The sequence below is a fragment of the Typopeltis vanoorti genome, chromosome 6 (assembly GCF_054136105.1).
Source record: "Typopeltis vanoorti isolate ZY-2024b chromosome 6, IOZ_Tvanoo_1.0, whole genome shotgun sequence".
Lineage (NCBI taxonomy): Eukaryota > Metazoa > Arthropoda > Arachnida > Uropygi > Thelyphonidae > Typopeltis > Typopeltis vanoorti.
In genome coordinates this window covers 48,692,400-48,709,189 of record NC_143554.1, presented here as the reverse complement: position 1 = coordinate 48,709,189, position 16,790 = coordinate 48,692,400, and the positions used below count along the sequence as shown (strand labels likewise).

General features: G+C 35.7%; 1 protein-coding gene across 1 annotated transcript in view; it reads left to right on the top strand.

Annotated features, from left to right (window-relative positions):
- The window catches only part of LOC150105439 (polycystin-1-like protein 1), a 724,085-nt gene that overhangs the window by 128,498 nt on the left and 578,797 nt on the right, over window positions 1-16,790 (top strand). Inside the window, exon 13 of the mRNA XM_090394152.1 lies at window positions 8,428-8,553. Within this exon, the coding sequence (XP_090250278.1) occupies window positions 8,428-8,553 (126 nt within the window). The remainder of the gene's footprint in view (window positions 1-8,427; window positions 8,554-16,790) is intronic.

Genomic DNA, 16,790 nt, shown 5'->3' with positions numbered 1-16,790 from the left:
ATCAGATTATGAGAGAAAATTAAGTCAAAGTAAATCCATAAGAGTGCTTTTATTATGTAGCAAGTAACAATAAGAGTGGGTATGGAAGGATGACTTTAATCAGTACTGATGGTAAGAAGGTGACTGAAGCAACAGAAATACTTGAGTTGCTGAGTGATCACTTTGAAAAAAGTATCCAGGTAGGGTTTTGGAGATGATGCAACAGATATTGATGATAGAATTGAGGTAGATGAATAGGAGATGCTTAGCATATTGATAAAAGATCAGTGTGAATACATTAGTGGAAGTGGGTGGCATGTTGTCCCATGTGCTACACAAATATGTAAGAGAATTGGCAGTGGCATTGATGAAGTTGTTCAATCTCAGTCTCTGCTCTGCAAGGTTCCAAGGGAGTGGAAAGAGTTTCTATATTATAGTTTTTTTATATAACGGTCGCTCCAAGACATCATCATTAGCAAATTACAAACCAAATTACAAATCAATCAGTGTCTTATGAGTTGGTGGTTGAGGTATTGGAAAAGTTGGATAAAGATAGAATTTAGGAATGGATGAACAAGAACACACACAGTTCTCTACAGTTGGAATCATAGCTTTGTAAGCAATAAGATCTTGCCTTGGTGATTTTCTCACATGTAATAATAGAGTGACAGCAGAATTAATAATGGAAACAGCTACATCATGATATTGCTGGACATTGCAAAGGCATTTGACAGAATACCACATGGAAAACTGTTGCACAAGTTGGATCAAATGGGAATGGATATGAAGTTGGCAGCATGGATAGGACATGGCTGACAGACAGGCAGACACCAGAGAGTAATATATGATGGAGGGAATCTAGGAAAATGAGGTGACTGGTGAGGTCTTGAAGACTTTGTATTGGGACCACTGCTGTTCACTTTTTATATTAATGATGTAGGGAATGTAAAGGGTGTGTGTGCGGGTGAGAGGCGGGGAGAATAATTGGTTGTTTGCTGATAACAATGGTTTAGAGATACAAATGCAAAATTACAAATTAATATAATATTTCTAACATATTAAAAGATAATTCAATTTAAGATAACATTAGGTTATATGACATGCAGTGTGAAACACACACAGCACTTGATTTTCTGAGCTAAAGAGTTCTGTTCTTCTACAATGTGTTGCAATGAATTCTCACTTTTATTTCTAATAATTGCTTTTGCACTTTTGTGAGATTTGGTATCCCTATTGTCATAAATTTTCTTTCTCAGTTACTTTTATTGGCATTGTTTAGATCTCCCCCTTTAATACGTATTAATTCATTTATCCTCTCTGGTGCTAAGTGAATACCCTGATGTGAAGAACTTACAGGGTCTGTACCTCTACACATGTTATACACCCCAAATCCCCGTCCTTACAAAATAACCAGTTGTATTCACCTTTGAATGCTATCCACTGGTCGAGCGTCCAGCAAGTCAGCAAATCTTTCCTTTCGTTCAAGGTATTAATATTATTGCATTCAACTGATGGGAATCCTGTGTTTCTGTGGATTCATTACAGACTTCTTTCTCTTCAGAAACTACAAACACAAACTGTCATTACAAATTCGTTTTGTATTATCACTGTTGTCTGAGCTATTTTTCCATTTAAAGACGGTACCAATGTACCTTCTTTAAATGGAGAAGTTGAAATAGTAGGCCTACATAAACACAAAAAATATTAGATGATTTTCTTTGTGCTTCTCACAACTCTGATAAACAGCTGCTCACCTGCTGTTCTATTGTTGGTTACTGATTGTTGCTGATTGTGTTGCCAATCAGAAAAAGACAAAATATCACTACAAGTTTGTCAAAATTCCGCTACACTATGCCAATAATGTTTGCTTGTCAATCATTACAAGATAACATATTATAGGAAGCTCCAAACCTCCCCGTCCCTTTTTATCACATAACTGTTGATTTTATATACGCATTCAAAAGTGTAAACAATTGCTGAATAATAACACAGTAATGTAGGCATAAGTACCATAAAGGGAGAAAAGTCACAAAACAGAAAAATGTTACAGATCTGGGTTCCGTTTTCCTGAAAATAGAAAACTGTAGAGGACAATGGTTGATAAAGGTGATGAAAACATCCTTCAGGATGATTTCCATAAGTTGACACTGTTCATGAAGAATACTTTTTGGAATGTAAAGATTACATGCTTCATATTATATTGATAGTGCTGGATTGCAGGAAATTGATAAGGTTAATAATGTTTAGGGTTCAAGAAGGCCTAATACAGAAGTTGGTAAAAAATTGAAAGATTACATGGATGTTGAAGAAACATATTGAAAAGAAGAGATAGGGAGGTTATTAATTTTCTTTATCAAGCTATGATACATTGACTTCTTGACTACTGCACACAGATTTGGTCATGTGGAAAAGTGACAAACCTTGGTATAAAAATTAATAATAGAAACTTAACACACTTAAGATATGCAAATGATATCATAATTTTTGTAAACACTCCAGAAGAGACCTATATCATGAAAGCAGAAAAGTTGGTCAAAAATAAACAGAGAAAAAACTAAAGTTTAATCAAGAGTTTATTTTTCACTTGGTTAGACATTAATAAGTTTAGTTTAATCCTTTATCCAAGTGTGAGCAAACAAAGTTTGCGCCTGAAAGTATCTTCAGGACTGGGAAAAGGTAGTGCAACACCAGGCAACTCGTTGCAAAGGTGGAGAAAGTCTCATCACTCCCATCTCAGTATCTCCCATAATGTAAAGCACATCTTCTTGCAGATATGTGTAATGCTATGCATTAAGGCAAGGACCACTACCCATACCGGTTTCGACCTTTATTGAGGTCTCATCAGTGGAAGCCAGGCCCAGTAGTGGAGATACAAAGGCAGAAGCAATGAGAGGTCATCCTAACCTATAGGAGTTGCCAAAGGGTGTGCAACCTTATTATTAAATTATTCCGGATTCAGAGAAAGATGTTGAGAGTTTATTTTTCACTTGGTTAGACATTAATAAGTTTAGTTTAATCCTTTATCCAAGTGTGAGCAAACAAAGTTTGCGCCTGAAAGTATCTTCAGGACTGGGGTAAGGTAGTGCACCACCAGGCAACTCGTTGCAAAGGTGGAGAAAGATCTCATCACTCCCATCTCACTATCTCCCATAATGCAAAGCACATCTCCTTGCGGATATGTGTAATGCTATGCATTAAGGCAAGGGCCACTACCCATACCGGTTTCGACCTTTATTGAGGTCTCGTCAGTGGGAGCCAGGCCCAGTAGTGGAGATACAAAGGCAGAAGCAATGAGAGGTCATCCTAACCCATCCTAACCTGGTGTTGCACTACCTTACCCCAGTCCTGAAGATACTTTCAGGTGCAAACTTTGTTTGCTCACACTTGGATAAAGGATTAAACTAAACTTATTAATGTCTAACCAAGTGAAAAATAAACTCTCAACATCTTTCTCTGAATCCGGAATAATTTAATAATAAGGTTGCACACCCTTTGGCAACTCCTATAGGTTAATGACCTCTCTTTGCTTCTGCCTTTGTATCTCCACTACTGGGCCTGGCTCCCACTGATGAGACCGTAATAAAGGTCGAAATCGGTATGGGTAGTGACCCTTGCCTTAATGCATAGCATTACACATATCCGCAAGGAGATGTGCTTTGCATTATGGGAGATACTGAGATGGAAGTGATGAGAGCTTTCTCCACCTTTGCAACGAGTTGCCTGCTGTTGCACTACCTTACCTCAGTCCTGAAGATACTTTCAGGTGCAAACTTTGTTTGCTCACACTTGGATAAAGGATTAGACTAAACTTATTAAAGTTTAATCATTTTGTAACACCGAAAAACATAATGATAGAAAACAATTTCTTGGAAAGAGTCTCTTCGTATACATGCTTAGGTCATCTCATTGATATAAACTATGTACTCCAAAAGAAATAAATAGGAGAGTTCAACTTGCCTGGAGTGCATTCAGAAAATAGAAAAGCATTTTTCAAAACAATTATGTCCCACTCTGCTCTGTTTAAAAAGGAAGACATTTAACCAGTGTATACTTCCAGTCATCACATATGGTTGTGAAACTTAGTTGCTAACAAAAGCACTGGCAAATAAACTAACAACAACTCAAAGAAAAATGGAGAGGCTAATGCTGGCATCACATTAAAGATAAGAAGCGAAACACCTGGATAAGAAGCGAAACACCTGGATAAGAAGCCAGACTCACATCACTGATATCATTCTTCACCATAAGGGACTAAAATGGAAATGGGCTGGACATCTATCCAGAAGAGAAGATGAGTGATGGACCACCATACTAACGAACTGGATTCCAAAAGAAGGTAAACAAGGCTGAAGACGTCCTAAAAGAAGGTAGAATGATGGATTGACAAATTTTGTTGGGGAAACTTGGTCAATGATTGCCAAGAACAGAGAAAGGTGGAAAGAACTGGAGGAGGCCTTCGTCCAGCAGTGGACAGAAAATAGCTGAAAAGAAGAAGAAGATACCCTGACAACTGACTTACCCTTGTTTTTGTTCCTGTAATATATGAAATGTTCTTATTGGTGGCTAAAAATTTATGTAATCACATTGAAAACATTTTCAAAAATGCTGGACAAGCACCATGTTACAAGCATTTTGGAATATTTAAGTTTCTTTTTACCAAAAAAGAAACTTAAATGTGATGATTCCAACATCATTTGCATTTTTTGCTGGGAATATCAAGGCTTTCTATGATGCCAACAATGGAATTATTATATGGAAGGAGTTCAAGAGATTTTGGATGTTTTAAGGATATCATATTTCTGTATAGTGTTATCCCTTGCCTTCCCCCTCTCAAAATAATAATTAATTAAAAAAATATATTGTTCTATTGTATTATTATTATTATTATCATCATCATCATCTTACACCTCCAGGGGAGTCAAGGACTCATCAAGGGAGGTAAATCACTCAAACCCAAACCATTTCTGTACAAGCATTCTTACTGGCTTTTCTAAAATCTTCACTACTGTATCACAGATACTGATAAGTCGGATACATCAGTTTCTGCACAACCCGTGTACAATGAAACTATCATCCATTCCATCCATTCCTGTGGTATCATTCCTGAGCTGAGATTCATCATCATGCCTATCAAAGATTTAGGCCTAGAGTAGCCTGTTCTGTCCTTAAAATTCATTATTGAATCGTTTAAGAGGATGTCCTGGTTTTATTTTTCCTAATGGCTTGTAGTTTAAGGCTTGTTTTGATAATCATTCTGTTTTCATTCTTTGAACATATCCATTTATCCATTCCATCTATTTATGTTTATATTTTTTAATTTTTTCTATTACTGATTCCTGGTTTAATTCTTTCATAATTTCTTCGTTTCTTTTGTGAATAAATAGAGTATACTTTGCAGTTTTTCTCATAAACTTCATTTCAGCTGTTATTAATCTTTGTTTGTCTTTTTGTTTTATTGTCCAGATTTCACTTCCATACAATAAGACTGGTAGGGCTAATGTATTGTATAAGTTTAGTCTGGTTTGTTTTTGAACTAGGTTTAGTTTAAATATAGAGTTAATTACACCTGTTGTTTTTAAATATTTTGCAATTTTTAGGTTTATATCTTTTTCATTTTCATATATAATCATACAACCTAGATAGTTAAATGAATTCACCTGTTCTAAAATCTTGTTATCTATTTCTATTTTAGTTCTTACTGGATCTTGCCCTTTAAAGGCCATAGTTTTTGATTTTTCTGTTGATATTATCATTCGATAATCTTATGGCTATCTCATTTAGATTTAAAATAGCTTTCTGTAAGTTATCTTCAGAATTTTTAATTATTATTTGGTCATCGGCAAACAAGGAGAGTGTTTAAGTTCATAATGGAAGAAAGTTTAATATCTTGATCTAAATTTTTATTCCATTTTATTATTATTTCATTTAGATAAATATTAAAAAGGGGGACATCCTTGTCAGTCTCCTTGGTTTATCTTTCTCATATATGATAGCTCATGATTTAATCTTATTTGTATTTGATTATTTTCATATATACTTATGATAGCTTTTAGGATATTATTTGGTATTTGTCTTTCTTTTAATATGTTAAATAAAATGCTTCTTTTAACTTTGTCGAATGCTTTTTCAAAGTGAATAAATGCAATATGTGTTTCTAAGTTTTATTCTCTTCTTTTCTCTATTATTAATTTTAGGCAAAAGGCTGGGTCTAATACATGATCGTCCATTTCTAAATCCATGCTGTACTTCTAAAATAAAGTTTTCAGAATATTTTATTAATTTGTTATTTAGAATTTTGTTATATATTTTGTAAGGAATTTAGTATACTTATACCTCTATAGTTTTTAGGGTCATCTCTACTACCTTTTTTTTAATGATACGAATCGCAATTGTTTTTTTCCATTCTATTGGAGGTTACCAGTTGAATAGATTTTATTTAAAAATAATAAGAGTCCTTTCTTTGAACCTTGTTCCTGCATATTTATATAGTTCTGAACCTAGCTTATCTTCTCCAGGTGATTTTCCATTTCTTGAGATTTTGGATGTTTTAAGGATATCATATTTCTGTATACTGTTACTGATACTGATCCCCCTTGGTCCCCCTCCCAAAATAATAATTAATTATCATTATAATCATCATCATCTGAGACCTCCAGGGAGTCAAGGACTCATCAAAGGAGGCTATAAATCATCCAAACAAATTCTGTACAAGTGTTCTTACTAGCTTTTCTAAAATCTTCACTACTATACTGCAGATACTGATAGGTCAGTAGTTAGATACATCAGTTTCTACACTACCCATGTACAATAAAACTATCATACATTCCATCCATTCCTGAGCTGAGACTCAAGTTATACAAACATGTGAAAAGCCTAGCCAATTCTGTTGAACATTCGTTTAGCAAACGGGCTAACATTCAATCTGTCCCTACAGACAAATTCTTATCCAAGTTATGCAACAGCTCTTCAACATCATTTTCATGAACTTCTAACTCTTCATCCAATGTAGCAGTAGTGCTGTGCACCATGTTACATACATCTGGTTGATATATCTTAGCAAAGTGAGCACTCATTAATTGAACAATCTTATAGCTTCCGATACTTGAGTACCGTCTGCATTCAATAAAGTTATTCTTTAACATTCATTCTTTCTTTTGCTAGCAGCATAACGTTAAAATTCTTTTGAATTGGCTTTAGCTTGCTTGGCCAATTTCTTTTCATACTCTGAAAAATATCGTTACTTTTCTGGCCTGAGCTTTATATATTTCATAACTCCCCTCACTCTTAGCTCTTATTCTCATGACATTCTTTCCACATCATTTTCTTCTTGTGGATCTCTTGCTTAATAAGGTTGCATGTCCATTTCAATCCCAACATATTTATTCTTTGAACACTAGGGATATATTCAGATTCTGCCTCATTTAATCACTTTTTCAAAGAATCCTATGCATTGATGACATTTTTCCCATTGAGTAACTGATGCCATGTGACCAAATATAGTATTCTCCTAAGTTGATCGTAATTTCCAGCTTTGTAGTTCAGCATGTAACCTATTCTAATCGGAGCATCAGTACAATTAGATACTTCCCAAGAAAGCACAGCTTAATCACTGTCACCAACTGGTAGTAAAATAGCTGTATTCTTGACAGAGATCCGCTTCTGATGCTATGAGCAAGTCCAACGCTCTTTGACTTCGAGTTCCTTCTTTCACATGTTGCTTGAGAAAGTTGTCTCACAACAACTCAATAAATTCCTCTTTATTGTAATCATGAAATTTTTCTTCTACCCGATCAATGTTTGGAAAATTAAAGTCATCCATAATGTGGGTATCCATAAGGATAAATTGGCGATGCATTTCTTTGTCCCCTGCAATTTAGCTGCCAGGTCTGTAGCAACACCTAACCATGTATTTCATTCTGTTAACCTCCATTTATATTATCTAAAACTTGAAATCTGGCTACTCTTAAGCATTTCAGATTTCATGCTTTGTATTGCATTAATATGGTAACAAGATTGGTTAAGATTGTCTTGCATAAAGTATTATACAAGTTATCCTTTGTGATACTAATTACTAATAAATGTTATCCTTTGTAACACTAATTACGTTCATATAAATCCTTTGTATTTTCTTAGTATTGTTCACACACATCTAATATAGACATTCGATAGTATCTGTTTTTGTTATTGATTAGTAAAAATTCTTCATTAAGTTATTATTTTTTACTACAAGTTAGTGCTCATCAACTAAATCCAGAATAAATTATTTAATAAACAAAAAAAAAAAAAAAATTGAAAGATAACAAAATCGATGAAATGTTTATTATATATCAAAAAAGTTGTGAATGTACTAAACATCAGTAGTAATGTTGTTATCCTCTAGAAAAAGTGACAACAATGTTATTATGAATTTTTATATTTCAGTAATAATGTTTGTCATCGTCATTTCAGTGTCTGAGAAAAGAAGAGTGCAAAGAAGTGATATACAGATGCTTGGAGAAAATCTACCTTCATTGTCAGAAGATCTTCCAGTTGAAGGAGAGGCTATGTATAATCACAATTATTCATATGATGACAGTATGTTATCCTTTGTAAAACTAATTACTTTCATATAAATCCATTGTATTTTCTTAGTAAACTCTGTTCCATAATTATTATTATTATTATTATTATTATTATTATTTCGGGCGACTCCAGGGAGTCCTTAGACTCATCGAGGGAGGCCCTAAACATCATGTCCACATAACTATACGACATTCTCACAGTATCTATCATACCTTGCCTTGAACTCGCTCACCGTCATAGCACCCACAACAGACTCTGGCAGCTTATTCCACTCATTTACCACTCTAAAAGTAAAGAACCCAGCTCTAACACCCCTTCTAACCACACTCTGCCCAGCTTCCACAGGTGCTCTCTAGTTCTCCCACCACCACTCCTGATCTCAAAAATATCCTCTGAATTAATCCTTTAGAATCCCTTTAGCAATTTGAATGTCTCAATCATATCTCCCCCTTTTCCGCCTATCAACTAGTTTCTGCAACCCACAAATCTTCAACCTGTTCTCATATGGTTCATTCCATAGATAATGAAATGAATAATTCTTGCTATTTGAAACAGATCTTTAATCTTGTATTCTTTGGGATCCTTCATAAAGTTGTAGTGACTCTTCGTAGGAATTCTAGAACTTTATGAGAACAAGAGTTAGAGATGTCCTCATAAGAAGGCATCTCTAATGCTTGCATAATGCATATCATGCCTCTTTAAACTCACTTGCCATGAAAAAAATTAATTGCTTGCTGATCACATTCTTATTGAACTTCCAGGGATGATACTTATTCTCTTCCCTCCTGCCATGTATGGACTCTCTCCCTGTATGTCTCTTTATAAAATCTCATTATGAACTTATTCTAACTACTAAAATTACTTAAAATTACTAACTAAATCTCATTACTAACTTACTAATTTTACTCTGTCAAATCCTTATTTATCAAGCTTTGCCTATTTACAAAACCTTATCTCTTAATTGTTCTTAGTAGTCGACATTTCATGGTTTCCTAATATATGTTGCCTGCCTCTTAAACTTTTCAGTGTTCGCTACCAGGAGACCAACATTTTTTTTGCACAGTAGTTTAGATTTGGTTATAATAAGGCTTTGTATTTTTCTCCAGCATTAAAAAATCAGAAGATTCTTGCATTCAAACCAGATACTATAAGTCTCCTAGTCCTGATTGTAGTTCTTTATTTTTCTAAAATTTTGTCTCTCAGATTTAAATCCTGTTTTGTGCTGCATTTTTATACTCTCCTATATATGGCATCTTGAAATTTAGCCTGTTTCTGCAAGGGATGACAAATCTTAACCAACTGTTAGACCTATTAATTGTACAGTAACTATTGGTTAAGATTTATCTGGACAGTAGCTTACTTCTGTTCTTTCTAAAGTGATCCATAAAGAAATCCATCATAAGTTATAAACAGTCATTAATATTATCTCTCCTCCCTGCTATTGAGCAGTGAAATCATCTGGTACATGTCAACCATCTTTGGACAAATATCATGGAAATATTTAAGAAACTAGATATATGTGGTTGTTATATAGGTATCTGATATTGCAGAAACTACTGCAACATCAGATACCTATATAAATGGCATGAGTTTGGCACAAAGGTTTATTAATAAGTATGTTGCTAGTTTATTCAAAACTCAGAAGACAAATAATTTTTTATGGTTTCTTCTTTTTTTATATCTTCTTTTTATGGATGGTCAGCTTTTTCTCTAGTTGCACCTTATCTGTGATGGTGAACAGATCTTTATACCCCCCCCCTCCTGAGAAGCACCTGTTTATTGGTAAAGAGGACTTCCCAGTGATTATACTGGCCATTTTTCATCCCTTAAATTTTTTTGCTCTGCTTCCTATATTCTCCACTCTAACATTTCCTCAGTCTTTTTTACTATCCCATCTTCCAGATAATCATCATTGGAATCTAGCACCTTGCTGCTGTGTTTGATGTGCAGTATAATCCATGGACATTCAGAAAGAGGAATCCTTGTGGTCTTGCACTACTTTGATTCCTATTTCAGCAAGATAAGTGCTCCTGGATGACCCAGCCAGGATCAATCAGCTAGTGAGCTTGCCTCCAAGAGTTTACGATGTTGCAGTAAGCCTCCTTCCCATTATAGTCTAGTCCAGGGACAGGACTCAAGGCTTGCCACTGCCAAGTGCAGTCACTGCTTGCAAGAAAGTGGGTGTTTTCATGTATCACTCCATAATAGGTGGGAAGCTTTGATGCTGAAATGAACTCACTTCCTTTGAGTATGAATAATTTTTCTTTCAGAGATGTCCAGAAACTACTGCAACATCAACTAAAAACAAAGTCAAGGAGCAAAAAACATTAGAGATAGCAATGTTACTGAGGAATATCATAATTCATTTCAATACACTGAGACTGCCAACATCTGTGAAAGTAGGTTATTGAAACTTCCTAGTTAGGTAATACATCCCAAATTCTCTGTATACCGCTTTGAATATCAGAAGTCTGGTCATTCTCAAACCGCCTGTCATAGCTCTGCTGTTTGTGCCCATTATGGCAGTAAAGATCACCAGAACAAAGGCTAAGAGCAAATTGTGAGGGAGATCATTCTCACAGGTAATAAAAAGACAGCTGCAGAGAAATTGATGCTCGTGATTAGGTTCAGATTTTCCCAGTTAAGACTTGTATTTTTGCTTTAGACATGGTCTTCATTCATCCTGACTCAGTACTCAAACTAGGACAAACCTTAATTTCTGGTGCAACTGGGATTAAGGTTCCTAATTAAGATTAGGGTTCCTATTTTACAAGAAACATAATTTCCTCCTTCACATATACCAGTTGCAAATAAGTGTCATAAAGCATCCATTGAATCCTATCTTCCACCTCTTGATCTCTTGGGGAGCTGATAGATGGTATTTGAGTGTATTATTCACCAATTAGATCAAAGCTTGATTATGGGTTGCAAGTCTTTGCCTCTGCCAGGAAAAGTACTCTGCTATGGTCAGACCCCATTCACCATCAAGCCATAAGAACTGCAACTTCACTGATCCCTAGTCTGTATGTCAAGAACACTTAACCACCTTTGTTTCTTCGATGAGAACAGCTGTCTCTGTTATATGCCATGAAAATAAAATCCCTTCTAGAAAATCCCACATGTCCAGCTGTTTTTTGCCTACGGTGGAGGAATCTCCGTACAACAGCCATCAGACTTTCATACATCCCTTTGGTTTGTGATCATAAGCTCTCTTATAAGCTCTAGATATTGAGGTAAACAACATACGCAGATGCCACGAAATACGAGGAGGCGGCTGAAAAGTTCTGATAAACACCTAGGAAAAAAATTATATTAATTTTTTTTCCTAGAACTGATATAACCACAAGAAAGAACATATCTTAAAACCTTTTAACCCCAAATTATAATAATTTGTTCTTTTTCTTTTAGGATGAGAAAGCATAAGAAGACCTCAGTTCCTTCGCGGTGATTATCACAACTTTTCAGTACACTCTCGTATACTAAGGCCGTTGCATTTATACATACCACAATGCAGCTTTTCTTTCTGCAGGCTAACCAAATATTTCACCCATCCTGTTATCTACCAGTAGCTCTTTCAATCACAGAATGGAATACTCTGATTTTGTACCTGTCTATACAGATGGTTAAAAATAAGAGGTTCCACTGCAATCTTCTTCTTCTGTTTTCTCAGATAGCATAGAATGTAACAACTTCACTGCTGAGCAGTATGCAATAGAGCTTACATTAAACTACATTGGTGTATAATTTATTCAGTTTCACAGAACTCCCTACAGGCAATTAAAAGTCTAGATCTACAGAAACATCTACGGCTCTCTCATATCCATGTCAGCATGTTTCTCAAGTTTTTGCAATCTGCATATCTTATACACCAATTACAGACAGATTATCAGATGGAAACTTTTATCCCAATGGCAGTCATCATGGAATATAGCAACCAATAACAAGCTGTATCATATCAAGTCTGAAATTAGATTGTGGCAGTCTGGTCTGTACAGTGAAGTTGTTCTTACTTGGCTACACATAGGTCCTAGTTGTCTTGTATATTGCTTCCTGTTGAGGGGTGTTATATGTGTCTGTGAATTGTGTGGTACTGGACTAACCATCATTCACATTTTAATCAACTGTCTTCATTTTGTCAGTGAGTACAGTCACTATTTTACAAATAGTCATAATTTTGTTGAGTTTAGAAGGTGTCATCCTATACACCCAGACAGATTTTATTAGATTCAGCAAATATCATTTCTGTTTTCAAATTTTTACAGAGCATTAATATTTATCACTTTATATCAACTATGCATTTTATTAATTAAACTTTGTGCATGTCATTTTTTACACCTGTTTTTTTTATGCATGTTTTTATGAATTTCTTTACACTTGTTATACACCTTATTAGATTTGCTTAGATTTGCTTTTATTATTATTATTATTAAGGGAGACCTCCAGGGAGTTAGGGACTCATTGAGGATGGCCATGTACTGCACACACCAACTATTATACTTATTTGTGAATTCATTCACTTTGCTTGCACACACAACATCCAGTGGCAATCCATTCTAATCACACACACGCACACGAGTGGTATGCATGTGTGTGATTAGAATAAATCCTTCACTCCCTTCTTAGCGGCATTCATTCTCAGCTTCCAAGGATACCTTCCTGTCCTTTCCTCATCCTCCATAAATTGAAAAATTCCATCAACTGAAATCCTGTTTGACTTTCAGAAGTTTGTAAGTCTCAATCATGTCACCTCTCTTTCTCCTGTTTGCTAGTGTCTGCAGTCTACAAATTCTCATTCTGTCTTCATAATCAGCATTCCATAATCTTGATTTCATTTTTAGCACTCTCTTTTCACACTCTTTCCATCATATAGAATCACAATAGAAACCAGAAGAACTGAGTTGTTATCAAGGTCTTGTAAAGCAATAAAATGGCATCCTTATCTTTGCATGTCAAAGTTAATTTCAGCATTGCAGTTATATTTTGAGCCAAATCTTGCAATCTTTGCTACATAGCCCCTGAACTTCAACTTCCTATCTACTAACACTCCAAGATCCCTAACCTGATCAGTTTCTTCTAGCATAATCCCAACAATATAATATGACATTGGATAGCTAATCATGCCAGAGTACCTGACTTAACATTTATTGACATTGAACTGACATCCATTTTCCCATGCCCACAATTCCAGCCTATTCAAATCATTCTGCAAGTACTGCATATCAGCCACATTCCTGATTGCCCTACTTATCTTTGCATCATCAGCAAATAGTTGTATGTCACCTGTTGAATCCTTCCTAATATCATTAATGTACGATTTAATGACAGTGGAACAAGCACCGATCCTTGTGGTACACCACTGGTTACCTAAAATCTTGCAGAATCGTATCCCCCCATATACCACTTTTTGATATCTGTTGGTCAGCCATTCTCTTATCCATACTAATATTTTATAATTCAGATATTCTCCAATTTATGCAAGTCTTCCATGCTAGATTCTGTCAAAAGCCTTAGCAAAATCCCAAAATATGATGGTGTATCCATTCCCCTTGTCTAGTGATAACATTATTATAGAATGTGAGCAATGATACATTTAGTTTAATCCTTTATCCCAGTGAGAGCAAACAAAGTTTGCACCTGAAAATATCTTCAGGACTGAATATAGTGTTGTACTATCTTACCTGGGTAAGTAGTACAACACCAGGCAACTCATAGCAAAGGTGGAGCAAGCTACCAACACTCCTATCCCAGTATCTCCCATAATGCAAAACACATCTCCTTGTGGATATGTACTGTTATGCATTAAGGGATTGGCCACTACCCAGACTAGTTTCGACCTTTATTGAGGTCTCTTCAGTGGGAGCCAGGCCCAGAGTTGGAGTTGTACTATCTTACCCAGGTGAGATAGTCCAACACTATATTCAGTCCTGAAGATATTTTCAGGTGCAAACTTTGTTTGCTCTCACTGGGATAAAGGATTAAACTAAATTTATCATAGTCTAAACTAGTGAAAAATAAACTTTCAACATCTTTCTCTAAATCCAGAGTAATTTAATAAAAAAAGGTGGCAAACCTTTTGGCAACTCCTATAGGTAAAGATGACCTTGCTACTGCTTCTGCCTCGTATCTCCAACTCTGGGCCTGGCTCTCACTGAAGAGACCTCAATAAAGGTCGAAACTAGTCTGGGTAGTGGCCAATCCCTTAATATATAACATTATACATATCTGCAAGGAGATGTGTTTTGCATTATGGGAGATACTGGGATAGGAGTAAGTAGTACAACACCAGCTACTGCTTCTGCCTTGTATCTCCAACTCTGGGCCTGGCTCTCACTGAAGAGACCTCAATAAAGGTCGAAACTAGTCTGGGTAGTGGCCAATCCCTTAATATATAACATTATAATATAGAATGTTATATATTAAGGGATTGGCCACTAGTCTGGGTAGTGGCCAATCCCTTAATATATAACATGATACATATCTGCAAGGAGATGTGTTTTGCATTATGGGAGATACTGGGATAGGAGTGTTGGTAGCTTGCTCCACCTTTGCTACGAGTTGCCTGGTGTTGTACTACTTACCCGGGTAAGATAGTACAACACTATATTCAGTCCTGAAGATATTTTCAGGCACAAACTTTGTTTGCTCTCACTGGGATAAAGGATTAAACTAAATTTATCATAATCTAACCTAGTGAAAAATAAACTTTCAGAATGTGAGCAAGTTGCTAACACATGACCTCCCGTAATAAACACATGCTGTTCATTACTAAGTAGCAATTCTCTATCAACCCATTTCTGAATGTAAGCCCTAACCAACATTTCCAAAATCTTCACCACCACTTCTCAGATTGGTTGATAGCTGGAACATCAGTCTTTGCACCACCTTTATGCAATGGTATTACAATTCATTCTTTCTACTCCTGATTATATATTTATATTTATGCTACTGTTTTAATATTTACTATGTATTTATTATCTTGTGTACTGCTGTGACATGCAAAATACAGTACAACCTTACCTGTCCTTGCACCATTAAATCCTAAATCAAACCAAACCAATCTTTATACTGAGACTTTAAGTATCCTTTTCTATTTTGACTGCAAATTCAAATCACAGTTTTGATGCTAACAGTATATTGCATTCTTCTTTCTCGTTTGATCTGATTTGATCTAATAACAGAAATTATTCTTGCTGGGAAGCAAGAATAATTTCTTGCTTCCCAGCAAGAATTTATTTTTGCTGGGAAGCAAAAATAAATTTACTTTGCAGAATAATCCTGGTTCTCCGATAATTGTATTAAAGCACTCAAGCCAAAAATTCAGCATATGACCAATGGCTCAAGTTAAAAACTGTAGCCTCTCACTTAACTTACACTACAGCTTGTAACAACTGAAAAAAATCATCAACAAAACTCCAAAGTTGTAAGGGAACGAAATACACTAAGCTTGTCTCCTTTCCAAAAGGCAGTAGAGCCTTCTGGTCTCTTTTCAAGGCTGTGTGATGCAACAACTTTTGTTCTTTCATGTTTCCATCTCTCTCTCTCTCACATCCTCATGGCACAAAGGTAACATTTCATAAAGATAAGATAGATCTCTTGGCATCAGTTTTCTCATTCAGCTATTATATAGATACCCGGAGCAAATCTCCTCTTGCCATTCTGCAAGCTAAACACAGTATACTGCCTGTGAAGTTTCATAAGAAGAACATCAGAAAACTGCTCTGTAGCCTCAGGAACATCAGGGACAGGAGATCAATAAGTCTCCTGTCCCTGATGGTATTCCTCCATTTGTGCTTCAGAACTTACACCCATCTTGTAGATGTCATACTCTGGCATTCCAGATGAGTACTTATCCAGCACATTCAGTGTGAAAATCCTGCCTTGGGAACAAACTCTTATCCAGACTGTTCCGAAAAGAGGGAGATAAAATTCATCCATCCAACTGTTGTCCTATTGCTCTGACCTCATTTACTCTCAGAAATAATGGAAAAGGTTATCAAGAGCTGTTTCACAACTGGAGATTCACCAGTCACTAAGTGATCACCAATATGGATTCTGACATTCTCATTTCACAGCAAATCTCCTAACCAATCTCACTCACCTTTGGACTCTCGGTTGTCACTCTTGATATTTCCAAGAGTCGTAAGAGTGACAATTTACAGAGATCAGAAACTGTTTTGGTCAGTCACCTCCAGGCCATCTCCAATATCCCTTCATCATTTTGAAAACTAGGTGATCAAACCTGTGCACAG